General features: G+C 46.2%; 1 protein-coding gene across 1 annotated transcript; it reads left to right on the forward strand.

Annotated features, from left to right (window-relative positions):
- Positions 1–11,440: 11,440 nt before the first annotated feature.
- FOXI3 (forkhead box I3) lies at positions 11,441–15,746 on the forward strand. The gene is made up of 2 exons (XM_032880593.1): positions 11,441–12,193; positions 14,936–15,746. Exons 1-2 carry the CDS (start codon positions 11,464–11,466, stop codon positions 15,559–15,561), a joined length of 1,356 nt encoding a protein of 451 aa, XP_032736484.1. The 5' UTR covers positions 11,441–11,463; the 3' UTR covers positions 15,562–15,746.
- Positions 15,747–16,008: the final 262 nt, after the last annotated feature.

Here is a 16,008-nt window from a genome sequence, read left to right on the forward strand (position 1 = left end):
CATATATATTAAGGAGACCATTCACTAAATGATGTTGGGACATCCAGGTGACCTTCTGGAGAAAATCAAGTTGGATCTTCATCTCTCATCCAGATAATGACAATGGGTCAAAGTTTTGAATATAAAAAAATGGAATTGTTAAAGTACTAGTAGAAAACATGAGGGATGCCTGAGTGACTCTGTCAGTGACCTTCAACTCAGTTCATGATCCCAGGGTCCTAAGATCCAGTCCCACATCGGGCTCCTTGCTCAGTGGGGAGTCTGCTTCTGCCTCTTCCTCTGCCCCTCCCCTTGCTCGTGCTCTCTCTCTCTCTCTGGCAAATAAATAAAATCTTTAAAAAAATAAAATAAAATAAAACATGGGAGAATTATTTTATAATCTCAGAACTGGAAGTCCTGACAACTATGACACAAAATCTAGAAGCTCTTAAAGAAGATACTAATATTTGCTGGGATGACAATGATACCCTCATGATAAAACAAAACAAAACAAAACACTGAAACAAAGTCAAAGAGAGAGTATTGGGGTGGGAGGGGGAATACTGTAACTCATATTAGAGACAAAAGCCTCAATCTCCCCATAATGGATGGAACTCCTAGAAACTGATGAGAAAATTACTAATATCTTAAAAGACAAAATTGTTACAACTCCCACAGAAGCTACTTCCAGCCTAACTTCTTTCCTGTTTTGTTCTTCTGTAGCTGGGGGCAACTTGAGGGCAGAAACTCTCTTTTCTCCAGCGTCTGGCCCATCGTTGGCACTTCATTAATTTTTTGCCAAATTAAGAAGTTTTGTATGTTATATACTGAAATGTCTAATGTTTCATTTGCAACCATTCTGCCAAATGCTCCCGTACAATAAGATTGGTCCAAACAATGCTCTACAGGGGAAATCACATATTTTAATTTTTTTTTTTTTTTTTTAGCAAGAAAGTGTGTGTTTATCTTCATCTTGTGTTTCTGACCTGTGAGTTATCCATGAACAAAGGCAATACACTTCATTTCCAGGTTTATCCATTCCGAAAATAAAAGCCATCATTTACGGAATGCTTAGTGCTTTACACACATTGTCACATTTAATCCTTCAAACAATTTAGGTACTGCCGTCCATATTTCACACACGAGAAAAATCAAGATTCAGAGATTCAAATAGTATTTAGCTGGTGGTACTACTTCCTAAGCTTAATACACAGCAAAGCTGGAATGGGAGCCCAGGTCTTTCTGACCACGGAAGCCAGAGAACTGAATCATTCTGCTCCATTGCCAAAAACACTTCTGAGGCCTTCTGTCAGAGGTTTGCAGGAAATTCTGCCTTAGAAGGGCAGAACTAAGTAGCACCCCACAATGATGTGTGCTCTCTGAATTCAAGTTCATTCCATTTTCATCTCCCAAGTCTCCATTTAAGATAGACTTCCCTTCCCCCTCAAACTACTTCTTTTTCCCCAAAAATATGTATTAACATGTTCATGTGAAGTGTTCCTTGATTTTTCCAGAACTGGTATATTCTTTGCTCCTTAGCGTGGCTCCCAACTGCCCCCGCTGCCTCTCCACTCCTGAAGGATGCTACAGGTGCATCCCTGCTGGTCCTGGCTCTCCATGTCATCTCCAAATGAGACAAGGGCAGGACTCCTATTATTTCAACAAGACTGATGGATTCTGTTACCTCTCACTGATCTCTCCAACTTGTGAACTGTTGCTTTACCGTTTATGTGTACCTACACAACAGCATTTTTCCTCATTTTTAAAGTTCCGGATAGGTAATTATGCTCCCAAACTCAAACATCAACATCACTGAGAATGGAGATCAAAAAGCACAGGGCCTGCAGGCACCCTGCCCTAGGGGTTCAGACTCCATGTGGGCGGAGCCAAGGAATCTGCATTTTAACAAGCTGTCTAGGGGACTTGGATGCAGGACTTGGAAGCACTGGTTAGAAAATTAGGTAAGTCCCGCTTCTCCAATCTCAGACCTGACTGGGTGGGGTCAACCCAAGAAGATTCAGGAGCAGCCATAGGGTCAAGGTTATCATAACATCAACCTCATCATCATCATCATCACTATCAAAAACTATCTACAGAGTGCTTCTTATATGAAAGGCCAACACAGGTTGAAAATTAAGACCATGGTTGCATCTTGACCTGTGATACATGTGACAAAGAGGACTGGTTTTTAAACTTATTGGTTCATTCATGGCAAACCAAGACAGGCTTAGGAGCAATGCATTGGGCAAACAATGAGAGGGTGCTGGGGCCATGCTCCTTCGAAAGGAGAATGGACTCCTTTCGTTCAGGCTGTAGAGCCAAGACTATCTACTGTTGTGTGCATTGGAGAGACCTTGATCACAGAATATAGGCAGGATATTCCAGGAGGCACTTAAAATTATTATGTTAGGGGCGCCTGCGTGGCTCAGTGGGTTAAGCCTCTGCCTGCGGCTAAGGTCATGATCTCAGGGTCCTGGGATAGAGCCCTGCATTGGGCTCTCTGCTCAGCAGGGAGCCTGCTTCTCCCTCCCCCTCTGCCTGCCTCTCTGCCTACTTGTGATCTCTCTCTCTCTCTGTCAAATAAATAAAATCTTTTTTAAAATAATTATTAATTAGTTAAACATAGGTCACTGAATTCTCAACCATTTCATTTTTATAAAATGCTGGGCAGTGACAACTGCTTCATACTTTTGCTCCACAGTTGTCTTTTCTTTTCTTTTTTTTTTTTTTTTATCATTTTTAAAAAAGACTGTAGTTATTTGAGAGACAGAGAGAGGTGGCGAAGGAGAGCATGAGCTGGAGGAGAGACCGAAGCAGTCTCCCCACTGAGCAAGGGGCCCGGTTCGGGACTCGATCCCAGAACTCTCGAATCGTGACCTGCGCCCAAGGTAGATGCTTAGGGACTGAGCCACCCAGGTGCCCCCACAGCTGACCTTTCAAGATAAGAGAAGAATTAAGTCCTCCTAGAAGAGCCCTTCTATCTTCCTAGACATCATATGCACGGTTGGGCGAGGGTTGACGAATTAGCATATCTTATAGATAAGTTTTGCTCACTTGAAAGCCTAATTTATCCTTAAAAGACATGCTTATTTCAGTATTTCAAGGCAAGATAAAGTGACCTTGAGAACTGTAAGCTTGTAGCCCGGGTCTTCTGGGTTCCTTGGTCCTCTGGGTCATACAGAGTGGGCACTTTCCACTCTCTGACACTGTGTGGGTGCAAGGATTCATGATGTATCCTGTCTGGAGCCAGAGCCAGGGTCTGTCACGCTCAATATATATTTCTGGAACTCATAAATGAACCTCATTACAAATTAACCTGAAATAGTTGCTGAAAGTATTTTGCAGGGCATGAAAAAAGCACTTGGACAAGGTTGATAAAAATACTTCATAACAGTGTCCAGTGACAGTAGTCATGGCACAAGAAATCCTTTCTCTGTTCCTTTTTGGGTATTATCTTGGCTAATACCTTCCTAAATTTACAATAGATCCTAAGGATTATTTCAGATGCTTTCCTGAATCAAACATTTTAAAATAAAAGTTGGCCAAACCTATCACATGGAGCAATTTAATACCCTTTTCCATTCCCATGTAAACACATGTAAGCTGCAATTCTTTATGTTGGTTAAAAAAAGTTCAAAAACATATTTATTTATTAATTTTTTATTTTTTTATTTGACAGAGATCCCAAGTAGGCAGAGAGGCAGGCAGAGAGAGAGGAAGGGAAGCAGACTCCCTGCTGAGCAGACAGCCTGCCCTGGGGCTCGATCCCAGGACCCTGGGATTATGACCAGAGCAGAAGGCAGAGGCTTTTAACCCACTGAGCTAATCAGGTGCCCCCCAAAACATGTTTTTTTAAATAATGTAGAACTTTGTGTTAATCTTGATTTAAAAAAAATTATTAAACTGAATGTCACTTTGTTACTAAACTGATTATAAGCAGTGATGTTCTTATTGAGGAATTTATTTTCAGATTTAGGTTTATGTTAATGAAATTACATTTACCCTTACTTATATTACTTTATTTATGTTTTTTTGAGTTTATTTATTTATTTATTTATTTTAGTACTCTCTACACCCAGTGTGTGGTTCGAACTCATTACCCCTGAGATCAAGAGTCCCACCCTGTTCTGACTGAGCCAGCCAGGTGGTCCTACATTGTTTATATTTTTATTTAAACTTTTCTTAAAATTTACTTAAGGGACCATTACTTAAGGGACCAATTTTATTAGTAATATTAATGATCCATTTAAAATTGTTTACCTTCTCTCTCTCTCTCTGTGTATAATATTAAAATTTAGAGTATAATTTCTACAGCAGTGCTATATGTTTGCCTTTCCAAATGGTGGAACTTAATTAATTAATTAATTTGTGTTCCAGGACACTTAACCTGCAGTGTTAGATTCGTTTCAGGTGTAAATACAGTGATTCATTTCTGTACTATCACCAGGTGCTCATCAGGACAAGAGCATTCCTTAACTCCCATTACCTATTTTACCCTCCCCCACCCACCTTCCCTATTGGAATTTAATTTCAAAAGTTGAATCAATTAAGATAAAACTGCTGGGGCGCCTGGGTGGCTCAGTGGGTTAAAGCCTCTGCCTTCGACTCAGGTTGTGATCCCAGAGTCCTGGGATTGAGCCCTGCATCGGGCTCTCTGCTCAGCAGGGAGCCTGCTTCTCCCTCTCCCTACCTGCCTCTCTGCCTACTTGTGATCTCTGTCAAATAAATAATAAATAAATAAAATCTTAACAAAAATAAAAAGAAAACGTTAAGCAGTCGAGCATACGTGATACAGAGAAACATGAAGAAGATATCAGAATGACTGGATTTGGGGGGACACTGAGCTTCCTTAGAAGAGAGATCAGAGCGAGCATGGAGGGTAGACGAGGGAGACAGGCTGGCTAACAATGGGAGTTACCTCTCCTTGGATCACATCTGCCATTCTATGGAGCTTGGATCCTAAGAGCAGTAGAGTTGAAAGCAGGGGAGTGTCATGACTGGATTTGCCATTTTTAAAAAAATCATTAAGAGGGGGATGTGGAGGGAGAATTGGAAAGTGACAAAAGGAACTCGGGAGATCAGTGAGGAGCCAACTGCAATAATCAGGAGAGGGAAAATGGTGGTTTAACCCTTGGTGTTGCCACTAGGACAGAGTCAAGAGTGACCATGGCAAGTTTCAGTCAATGAGGCAGAGGAACCTCTGGTTTCTGGTTGAGGTAATAGGTCAATGGGGGAGAGGGCGTCACAGAGATATGGAATACAGAGGAAGTAGATTTTAGGAGAATTGGGATGACCTGCTTAGATGTTGGATTTGAGGTGACTTATAAAAAAATGAAGAGGACGGGTCCAGTAGGAGTTGATCACTGGACGAGGAGCTCATGTGAGAAATTAGCAAATCACCAGCAATAACTTTTTTTTAAAAGATTTTACTTATTTATTTGACAGACAGAGATCACAAGTAGGCAGAGAGGCAGGCAGAGAGGGAGAAGCAGGCTCCCCGCTGAGCAGAGAGCCTGATGCAGGGCTCAATCCCAGGACCCCGAGATCATGACCCGAGCCAAAGGCAGAGGCTTTAACCCACTGAGTCCCCCAGGAGCCCCACCAGCACTTACTTTTTTTTTTTTTTTTCCCCAGCAATTACTTTTGAAAGGGATTAAAAACTCACCTGTATCAGTTGCTAGGGCAGCCAAAACAAAATACTACAGACTGAGTGGCTTAACTACCAGAAACTTCTTTCCACATAGTTCTGGAGGTTAGAAGTCTAAGATGAAGGTACCAGCAGGGTTGGTTTCCTCTGAGGGCCTCTCTTCTGGGCTTGTAGATGATCATTTTCTTAAAGTGTCTTCACATGGTCTGTCCTCTGTGTATACATGTCTGTGTCCTAAATGCCCCTCTTCTGTAAAGACACTAAATATGTTGGATTAAGGTCCACCATAATGACCTCTTTAAAGACCCTATCTCCAGTCACATTCTGAGGTACCAGAGGTTAGAATATCAACATATTAATTTGGGGGGAACACAATTCAGCCTATAACACCATCCTAACTTGCTGAATCTACAAGGAAATCTGTTGGCTGAAGAAACCAAGGGGATGATGGAGGATCCCGGGTAAAGGGATTCAAATCTTGGATCCAGGATGAGTCTTTCCTTTCTGTCACTCAGGTTTACTTGGTGTCACCTACATTCTCAGGCAAAGTCTCCCTTATAATATCAAAGATAGCCATTTCAGGATTATAACCTCTGTACAGCAACCAATCCATGTGAAGAAAGGAGCTTCTTCCTGATAATCCCAGTAGAAGTTCTAAGGAAGTCTTAAATGACTTACCTCAAATTGCTCACCCACCTCAAACAAATCATTAGTGTAGGAAAAAAAATAACATTGGCGAGGACTACGTCTGAGTTTCCAGCCCAACGGCCCACCCCTGCCCAATAGTCCATCCCATGCAAACCTCAAGACCCCTCAAGTAATGGAGGGGTGTTTTTTTATAGAGTTGCCAAACAGGCAATAACAGCTACAACATGTCTACCCCAGTGATTAAAGCCATGGGATTAGATGTGACAACCCACGAAGGATGTATAGAGGAAAAGAAGAGGGCCAAGGTTCAGAATCTGAGGGAACAAAAATCCATATTCAAAGAATGAGATGAGAAACTTGTCCTTTTGGTAGATACAGAAGAGAAAGAAAGAAACCCAGGACAATGTGTTATGGCATACACCAAGAGAAGAGATAGTTTTAACGAAGAAATGATTTGCAACACCTTGGAGTAAAAAGAGTTCATGTCCTTAATTGCAAGGAGCTCAGAAACATTCACTTTTTAAAAATGTAGAAACATGAGTGAAAGATCATGACAGGCAATTCATATAAAAGAAATTAAAGGGGCATCTGCGTGGCTCAGTCGGTTAAGCGTCTGTCTCCCACTCGGGTCATGATCCCGGGGTCCTGGGCTTGAGTCCCACACCTGGCTCCCTAATCAGCAGGGCCTGCTTCTCTCTCTGCCTTGGTCCCTCCCTTTGGCTCTTGCTTGCTCACTCTCTCTCTCAAATAAATAAAACCTTAAAAAAAAAATAAAATGACTAGGTACTTAAATTCATTCATAAGGAAAAAAATACATTTTTTTCAAAATATGTCTCTGTGCTTTTAAGATTGGCAAAAATCAAAAGAACTGAACAAATCCAGCCTTAGCCAAGGTGAAGGGAAGTAGGCATCCGTGGGGAACCTAGGGGTGGTATAAACTGGGCCACCTTGTGGCAGAGCAATTTGTCAGAATCAAACATTTAAAGGTACATATCCTGTGACCCAGCAAATCCCAGCAAGGAATTTACTATCACAAGTAAATTAAGTCATCTTTTTTTTTTTTTTTAAAGGTAATAATCCTGAGGCACCTGGCTGGCTCAGTCAGTAGAGTATACAACTCTTAATTTTGGGGTTCTGAATTCAAGCCCCATGTTGGGTGCAGAGCTTACTTAAAAAAAAGAAGAAGAAGAAATAATCCAGAGATCCATCAAAAGTAGGTTACTTTCAAAATATTGCCTAACAGGTCCAGAAGGGCACCCCCCAATTTAGAACAGACACAGGCTAGAAACCTTCTACAGAGCCATACTGGTGGGTCCCCACTGAATATCCTAGGAAAGGGAATACCAGATGAACAAAACGAGGTAGACATATGGACATATGGGCTGTTTTTGAAGGTTCTTCAAAATATATTAATGCAAGGAGAAGGTGCAGAGCCAAGTGAGTAACACAGATTCCATTCTTGGACATTTTTAAATGCATACAGAGTTGGACCAGTAAGTACCTCGAAATGTTTTCTGGAGGAAAGCATAAGGCACTGCTGGCAAGTGGTTGCCTTTGATGAGAGAGCCCCTGTAAAGAGAGAGGGTAAGAGGTGGCACCATTTAATGTTCCAGGGATTACACCATCTATGGTGTATAGAGCTGATACCATCTAACGGTTTTTAACTCTTCAATTAATTCAAGCAGCACACAATAATTGAGCATGTCCCAAAGTCAGGCACTGGACCAGGCTCTGGGGAAATAATGCAGGAGGCAGTTACGGCTGAGCGTGATTCTCAGAGGGCCCCTCAGCTGCACTCTTAGAAGCTGGGAGACCACAGGTAAATTACTTAACTTTTCTTTCTGTGGCTTCAACCATAAAATATGGTTTCTTTCTTATTTCACAGGATGGCTATGAGAATTCAGTGAGATGTTGCAGGTAAGGGGCTTAACACAAAGTTAGGTATTTGGTCCGTGTTCCTTAATTGTTAGCACTGGAAGAAAGGGAGCAGGGAAAGACACAGTCCCTATCCTCCAGAACACCCAGGAGAGTGGGTGACAGATTTGGGGAGCAGGAATTGGGTGATTGGAAATGAGGGGGCAAAGGGTGGGATGAGCCACCCACTAATGTGTGAGAGCAGGGACTGAACACCCCCTGAACCCCCAGGAAGGAAGTGTGGGGGTGTGTGTGCAGCCTTCATTTGAGAAGGCCTCAGGGAGCCCTATGATGTGGGGCTCAATCCCAGGATCCTAAAATCATGACCTGAACTGAAGGCAGATGCTTAACTGACTGAGCCACCCAGATGCCCCTCAACATCCTTTCTTAAATCACCAAAATAATAAATGCACTAATTAATCTTCTATATTTTGGTTTATGTGATAGTATTATCCTCTCTCCGTGATTCCCAAAACTATATTCTCTAGTTACAATTTGAGTTTTCTCGAGTTCTTTGCTCACCTCCTCTGTTTCCTTTTTCATCTCCACTGGCACCGGAGTTTACCTCTTATCATATTTTCCCCAAGCATTTTATTTGCCAGTGATGGAAACATGTGATAACCTCCCTATTTCACATTGGCAAAGAAGCATTAATCAATAGCCTTGACTCATCTTTTTGTGAAAAGGCAATGTGACAAAGTCTTATTATGGGGAGCTTTCATTTCAAGCACATTTTTTATCCTGTTGATTTTTTTTTTTTTTTAAGTACACCAAATGTTTAAAATTTAATTTAAAAAAATTGGGATTGGGGCACGTGGGTTGGTTAAGCTTCTGACTCCTGGTTTCAGCTCAGGTCATGATCTCAAGGGTCATGGGATTGAATCCAGAGTCGGATTCTCACTCAGTGGGCAACTGCTTGAGATTCTCCCTCTCCCCTGCCCCTCCCCCACTCTCTCTCAAATAAATAAATCCTTTTTTAAAAAATAGAGATTAAAAATTATTTTAACTTTGACATTGAAAGCCCCAGGCTATTGACCAATAATAGTTTTAAGCTTATCTAATTAAGACGTGATTGAAAACAGAAAAGTAAAACTTCCAAACCCTAGAGGGGGTGTCCACCTTACAAATCCTTGCCAGATGTCTGCTGTAACAGAGGCAAAGAGCCGCTAGGTGGCTCTGTCATTTTTTAAGTAAAACTAAAGTCCGCTAAAGATAATACTGCAGTTAAGGAACAAAAATAACTAGTAGTTAGAACCTTTAATCAAAGCAAGAAGCAATAATCTGCAATCATGGCCTCTTACTCAGAATAATTTGGAGCTACTGGGTTAAGAATTAGACAACAAAACAACAATCCTGAAAAACTGCAAAGTATGTATACAGAAGCAATTTGTTAAAAAATAAGGGAAGGTGTGATAGGCGTAATGACATCAGTATATGAAATAAATTAGAAATGTTTTCTAATTTATTGCCATCTCGGTTCCTAGCTTTTCTTTTGGACTTTCTCTTTTATATTTAGACCTTTAAACTTAAGAACAAACGTTAAATTGGGGCATTATAACTTATTTAAAAATTGCTTTCAAATTTCATGGGTTATAGTTGTCATCATTATTAACATCCCAAGAGAAGTCACAAAACCATCTTGTTTGAGACTATTTGGGAAGGAGGGAAAAAAAATCCACAACACCGTGCTTATCTACATAAAGAAAATTTAGACCCTTAAACAAACACTATTCCATTCTATAGCATTTGCCAAGAGACTGAAAGAAACAGCGCCCTAAATTTTGATGTGAGAATAATTCTTTTCTGGTTCCAGAAAAGATAAGAAAAATAGTTACATTTGAACCGTGGTTTGCATTTTAGGTATCACGATTTACTAGTTAAATATCTCTGGATGTCATTTTTTAAGGAACGAGGTAACAGAAGATAATAGTTTTCTGTAAAGTACATAACTAAATTTATAACACGAAAATAAATGCGGAGGGGGGGGTGGATTTCCGAATTAGTAAATATTCTTAACTCTCCGTCTGCAGTTGGCAAAGAGAAAAGCGCTTTCCCCCGCCTCTCTTCCCGCTTAAGTGAAATTCTCAGACTTGTCACCTGTTAAGAACACATTTAGGAATAATTTTAAACTGTAAGAGAAACAATTTTCTTATTATTGTTCGGAGAGAATAAATAACGATTGCGGGGCACGTGGGGTCGCCACAGTATTTTACCTGTTTCGCTTGTTTTTCCAAGGAGGAACCGCATTTCAAAACTTAGAAAAGTAGAAAGCAAGTCCTGTGCCATAATTCGTTTAGACCATTTTTGTAAATGAGCGCTTCTGGCACAGTTTAAATTACAGTTGGCTTTAAAATGCTAATTCCGAACCCACTTATTTAAATGTCTCTGAAAACACACGCCCTTCTGTTTTTGAAGAAAACAAATCACACCAAAGGACTGCACAAACCGGACTTAAAACGAACAAATACTTGCCGAATGTGAACGAACGTATAGTTATGTGTTTAGAGACACGGTTAGAAAAATTAAAAACCGATTTCAGTCCCTCCCGTCACAGAATCCCCGAGGGAGAAGGGGACACTCCAAGGATGCCCGGTAATAAAATCTACCGTATACCCCAGAGAGTTGTTAATTGCTTCTATTATTTTCGGCTAGAAGCCGATCTGTTGGGACTGGCCGGGAATCCAGTAACTCAATGACAAAAGGTGCAGAAGCTTGAGGTAGAAAACCGCAGGGGCCAGGCAGGTGGTCTGCGCGGCCACCCAAACTCCTCTGGGGGACTTTTTGGAAAACAGTTGTACCGTTTGGGTTCTCTTCTCTGGGTTTCAACATTCGTTATTTCCTTTCTTCTCCTGAGCTAAGAACGCGTCGTCTGGGAATGAGGTGCCTTTCGCCTTCAACCTGGAGGCCGGCCGCCTCCCCCGGGGTCCCGGGCTCCCTGCGCCCGCGGAGAAGGGGCTCCGGGGACGGGGCGGGGGACTCCGGGGGAGGGGCGGGAGGGGCGGGGGGGGGCTCCGGGGGCGAGCCGGCGGCGCGAGGGCTGGGGCGCGCTCCGCCGGGCTGCGCGGGCAGGTGGGGCGTGGCGGGGGCGTGGAGAGCCCCGGCCCGCGGGCCGCCGCCCAGCCCCGGGCCCGCCCGGGAGGAGCCGCGCCGCAGACGGTTATAAGAAGCCGAACGGCAGGCGTTCCGCGCGCCGCCGCCGACCCCCCCACCCCCACCCCGAGCACCGGTCGCCCTGCGAGGGCCGAGGCGGGGCCTTGGGGTGGGCCCCCAAAGGGATGCTCTCGCCCGAGCGGCGAGACCTGCCCCGCTCGCCTCTCGCCGCCGCCGCCGCGCCGCACCCGCCAACGGCCACCGACATGGCTCTCTACTGCGGCGACAACTTCGGCGTCTACTCGCAGCCCGGCCTGCCCCCGCCTGCCGCCGCCGCCGCCGCCGCCCAGGGCGCCCCTCCGGCCGCCAGGGCGCCCTACGGGCTGGCAGACTACGCCGCGCCGCCCGCCGCCGCCGCCAACCCCTACCTGTGGCTCAACGGGCCGGGCGTGGGCGGCCCGCCCGCCGCCGCCGCTGCCGCCGCCGCCGCGGCGTACCTGGGCGCCCCGCCGCCGCCTCCCCCGCCCCCCGGGGGCGCCGCCGGGCCCTTCCTGCAGCCGCCTCCCGCCGCCGGCACCTTCGGCTGCGCGCAGCGGGCCTTCGCTCAACCCGCGCCCGCCGCGCCCGCCTCTCCCGCGGGGCCCGCCGCGCCCGGGGAGCTGGGCTGGCTGTCCATGGCCAGCCGCGAGGACCTGATGAAGATGGTGCGGCCGCCCTACTCGTACTCGGCGCTCATCGCCATGGCCATTCAGAGCGCGCCCGAGCGCAAACTCACGCTCAGCCACATCTACCAGTTCGTGGCCGACAGCTTCCCCTTCTACCAGCGCAGCAAGGCCGGCTGGCAGAACTCCATCCGCCACAACCTGTCGCTCAACGACTGCTTCAAGAAGGTGCCCCGCGACGAGGACGACCCAGGTGAGGGCGCCGGACAGGTGCTGCCCGGCCCAGGAGTGGGGGGCAGCGGCGCGCGGGCAACGGTCGCGTTGGCGTGGGGCTTGACTTGAAGCTCCACGCAGGGTCCTCTCTAACTGGGGATGGGAGCCGGGGTGGGGAACCACCACCCGAACCTCCGACCTCGTCTGGCCGGGGTGAGGGCAAGCCGGAGGACAAAGGGAACCATCAGAGGGTCCTCAGAGCGGGGAGCCGGTGGGGGTGGAGCTCGCCCCTTACACCTACACCCCCCCCCCCCACATACACGCTCTCACATACACGCGCGCGAGCGCGGAGGCTGGCCAGTTAGAGAAGAAGGAAAAAGACCGTATCTTCAGACGGGAAGCCACCCCTGGGTGGTGTTCATCATGCCGATTGAAAGGACGGTCCAAGGCACAGGGAGGTAGGTTAGCAATAAGAACCCGCGTGCGATCTTAGATAAGGGACAACTGTAAAGGGATTCGGGTGAGCTGAGAATCACATCCCATTGCACGGAAGAGGTGGTGAGAGACCGAGCAACAGCAGGCCTTTCAGGCTGTCCCTGGATGCCATTCTTCCTGCCCCAGGTTCCTAAGACTTGATCAACGGTGTCCTTCATGAAACAAGCGCCTACCTTGTGAGAAATGTTATGAGGGTAGTGACACAGGCATCAGGACAGAGGGCCAAGAGGAATCAGAGAGCTTTAGCTGGGGTCCTGCAAATTGTGGTTTCGGTGCCTTACCGTTTCCAAATGTAAAAATGAAAACCCCAAATTTGCTGCGCTCTGATCTAAGCCCTCTGCTGGGGAGGGCTGGGTTACAGTGGAGTGCTGTGAGTGGTTTTCCTCTACCTGAGAAGGAGTGGGGTGGACCCAAAAAGAAGGGAAACACGATTATACTTGAGGTTTTCAGAAGGCTCTGGCAACCAGGTAGGGGACAGAGGTGTGATGGGCAAAAGAAATGAAATGGTTTCAGTTGCATGCTACAGAAATCCAGGATTTTGTGTAAAATGCTCTGGAGTGTTCCCTTCCCCCCCCCCCCCGCACCCCCAGTGTATTCTAGAGGGGAGCTTTCCAGTGGAAATATATTATAAATCACGTGTGATGGCAAATTTTCTGGTAGCCACATTTAAAAAGGTAAAAAGAAACTGATGAAATTATTTTTACTATTTTTAAGTCACCCAAACTACTGTTTCAACATAAACCAAATATAAAAATTTTTACTGAGATGCCTTTTTTTTTTTTTTTTGTATTAAGTATTCAGAATCCTGTGTGTGTTTAATTCCACTTGGCATTTTGGACTACCCACTTTTCAAGTGCCCAACAGCCATGTGTGGCAAGTAGTTACTGCATTGGACAGGACGTACAGTTCTGGAAGGTGCAGCTTCCCAGTCTGGCCTCTGAATCACCCAAGATTATCATATTGTCATGTATATTCTTTTAGACTTTCTAAAAAGTTGGTGTCTTTAGCTAGTGTCTTGTCAAAGCCTTTGGAACTCAGGGGCCCAATATCAGATATCCTTATAGGTGCAGGTATTACCATCTAGATGGTAGTTGTATGAATAAGAATTTTTTCTTTTTGCAACTATTTGCAAAAAATGTGTTAATGAAGTTAATGGGCTTGGAGGGGTGTGTGCTGGTTTGTGCAGGCAACCTAACACAGTGGTTAGGTAAGAATGCTGAGTCTAGAGTCAGCCTGCTTAAATCCCTGAAATCCCCATTGCCAACTGGGAATACTGCAGGTTACTAACCCGTCTGCCCCTCAGTTTCACCATCTGAAAAATGGAGGCACTAATAGTGCCTCCACAGAGCTGTGAGGGGCAGCAGAAGTTGTCCATGTAAAAGCACTTGATGGGATAAGTGCTGAGCAGTGCTTTCACATGTCAAAGATTCTATTTACTGGAAATGATAAAAGTTACTGAGAGAAAATCCTCCAAGTGACAGGTCTTTTTTTTTTTTACCTCAGTTGTACTAGGTAGTGGGGGAAAGTTTTTTAAGCAGAAGACTGGCTCTGCATGCATTACCTGAGGCTCTGATCTGAGGTCTGCAGGGTGAGGGATGCAGGGCCTCTGCTGCTCAAGGTGGGGGAGTGAGGCATGTAGACTGTAGGAGCTTCTTGTACCGTGAACAATGTTACCCAAGTTGTTAAAAGGACTGATAGCTCAGTGGTAACTTTTGTAATTTTTGTTTGGCAAGACAAATGATTGGGCATTTGAGGTTGCTTTTTCCAGTGGAGTGTGTGTGTGTGATTTGTTTGTTTTAGGGACAAATAGTGTACCTTTCAGCCAATAACAATGATAACAGACAGTGATTTTCACTGCTAACTGTGTGCCAGCTTCTCTGTGGAGACAGCACTTAACCCTCACATCAGTCTATGAAATGGGCATTATTCTTATGCCTACTTCTGTAAATAAAGAAATGTAGGCTCGAATTTAAGCAACACCAAGATTTTGCAAGGGTACAGCGTATGGATCCGGAGGGGAAGGCGTTGGGTAATTAAAAGTGTCTTGGGCCTAGAATTAGGTCTTAAGATTTAGGTAGCAGACACTGCCAGGGGGAGGTGGAAATGGCCAGAGCACCTTTGTTCTGGATTTCTTGTAGAAGGTGAGGAGCAAGGTCTCCCCGAAAGGATAATCTTCATCTTGGTCCAAATTTATGAGAGTCTGTGCTCCTCCTTGCAGAACTGAAGCTGACTGCATGGGCCTGAGCTGGGCGCTTCTCTGACTTGCGTGCCTTTCTCCTCTCCACAGGGAAAGGGAATTACTGGACCCTGGATCCGAACTGTGAGAAAATGTTTGACAATGGGAACTTCCGTCGGAAGCGCAAGCGCCGCTCCGAAGCCAGCAGCACCTCCACGGTGGCCGCAGGGACCGCAAAATCGGAAGAAGGGCTCTCCTCGGGACTAGGGTCCAGCGTGGGTGGGAAGCCCGAAGGAGACAGCCCCCCTGCATTGCTAAGGCCGCCCCAGTCCCCAGAGTCCCCCGAGGGCGCCAAGAGTACTGCCTCCTCCCCTGGAGGGTCCCTGCTCTCCTCCGCCCCTTGCCTCAACACCTTCTTCAGCAGCCTGAGCACCCTGAGCGTCAGCAGCAGCGGGAGCACCCCGCGGGCAGTCCCCACCGGCCGCCACCTAGGGATCCAGGGGGGCCCCTTGGCCTCCAGCAGCACGTTCCCCGCCAGCTCCGTCCCGGAAGCCCCACCAGACAGCTTGCCGCTGAGCAACGGTGCCAGCAACGGCAGCAGCAGCCAGAGGTCCTCCTACTACAGCCCCTTCCCCGCCAGCAGCGGCGGGGGTCAGAGCAGCCCGTTCAGCAGCTCCTTCTACAACTTTAGCATGGTCAACAGCCTCATCTACCCCCGCGAGGGCTCCGAGGTCTAGGACAGCCTGGGACAGCCGCCCTCCAGACTTGAATATGCACACCCGAGGTCTCGTGACATGCAGATTTCATGGGACAGGAAGTGGGCTTCTGCATTCCTCTGGAGGCCCAGGTGCTCCTGTGGCCCGATGGGAGCAGTAGATAACTCTTCCTGCAGCCCCGTGCGCTTTTACAGGTTTCTCTGGAGAGAAAGCCACCTCACTCTATTGGGGACAGGGCAGGGACCATGTCTGTTCTGTTTGTCACTGTAGCGCAGGGTTATGAGCTCAGATGTGTCCAAGGGCCGGCCAAAGAGAATGAAGCTGATCCAGTAGGAAAGAGGTAGCAGTTGGTCCCTTGAAGCAGGTAAGGGGTGCTCCGGCGGACCAGCAAAAGGCTGCTGTGGGCCGTTTGTTACTTTCCTGCCTGGCAGCGTCCTCATTTGTCTAGAGAAGTCAGATATCTGGATG

Source organism: Lontra canadensis, unplaced genomic scaffold (assembly GCF_010015895.1).
Source record: "Lontra canadensis isolate GAN:19392208 unplaced genomic scaffold, GSC_riverotter_1.0 scaffold71, whole genome shotgun sequence".
Lineage (NCBI taxonomy): Eukaryota > Metazoa > Chordata > Mammalia > Carnivora > Mustelidae > Lontra > Lontra canadensis.

Coding starts and splice junctions, on each gene's coding strand:
- FOXI3 (XM_032880593.1), top strand. CDS start 11,464: ATGCTCTCGCCCGAGCGGCGAGACCTGCCCCGCTCGCCTCTCGCCGCC. Junction 12,194..14,935: donor CCGCGACGAGGACGACCCAG/GTGAGGGCGCCG, acceptor TCCTCTCCACAG/GGAAAGGGAATTACTGGACC.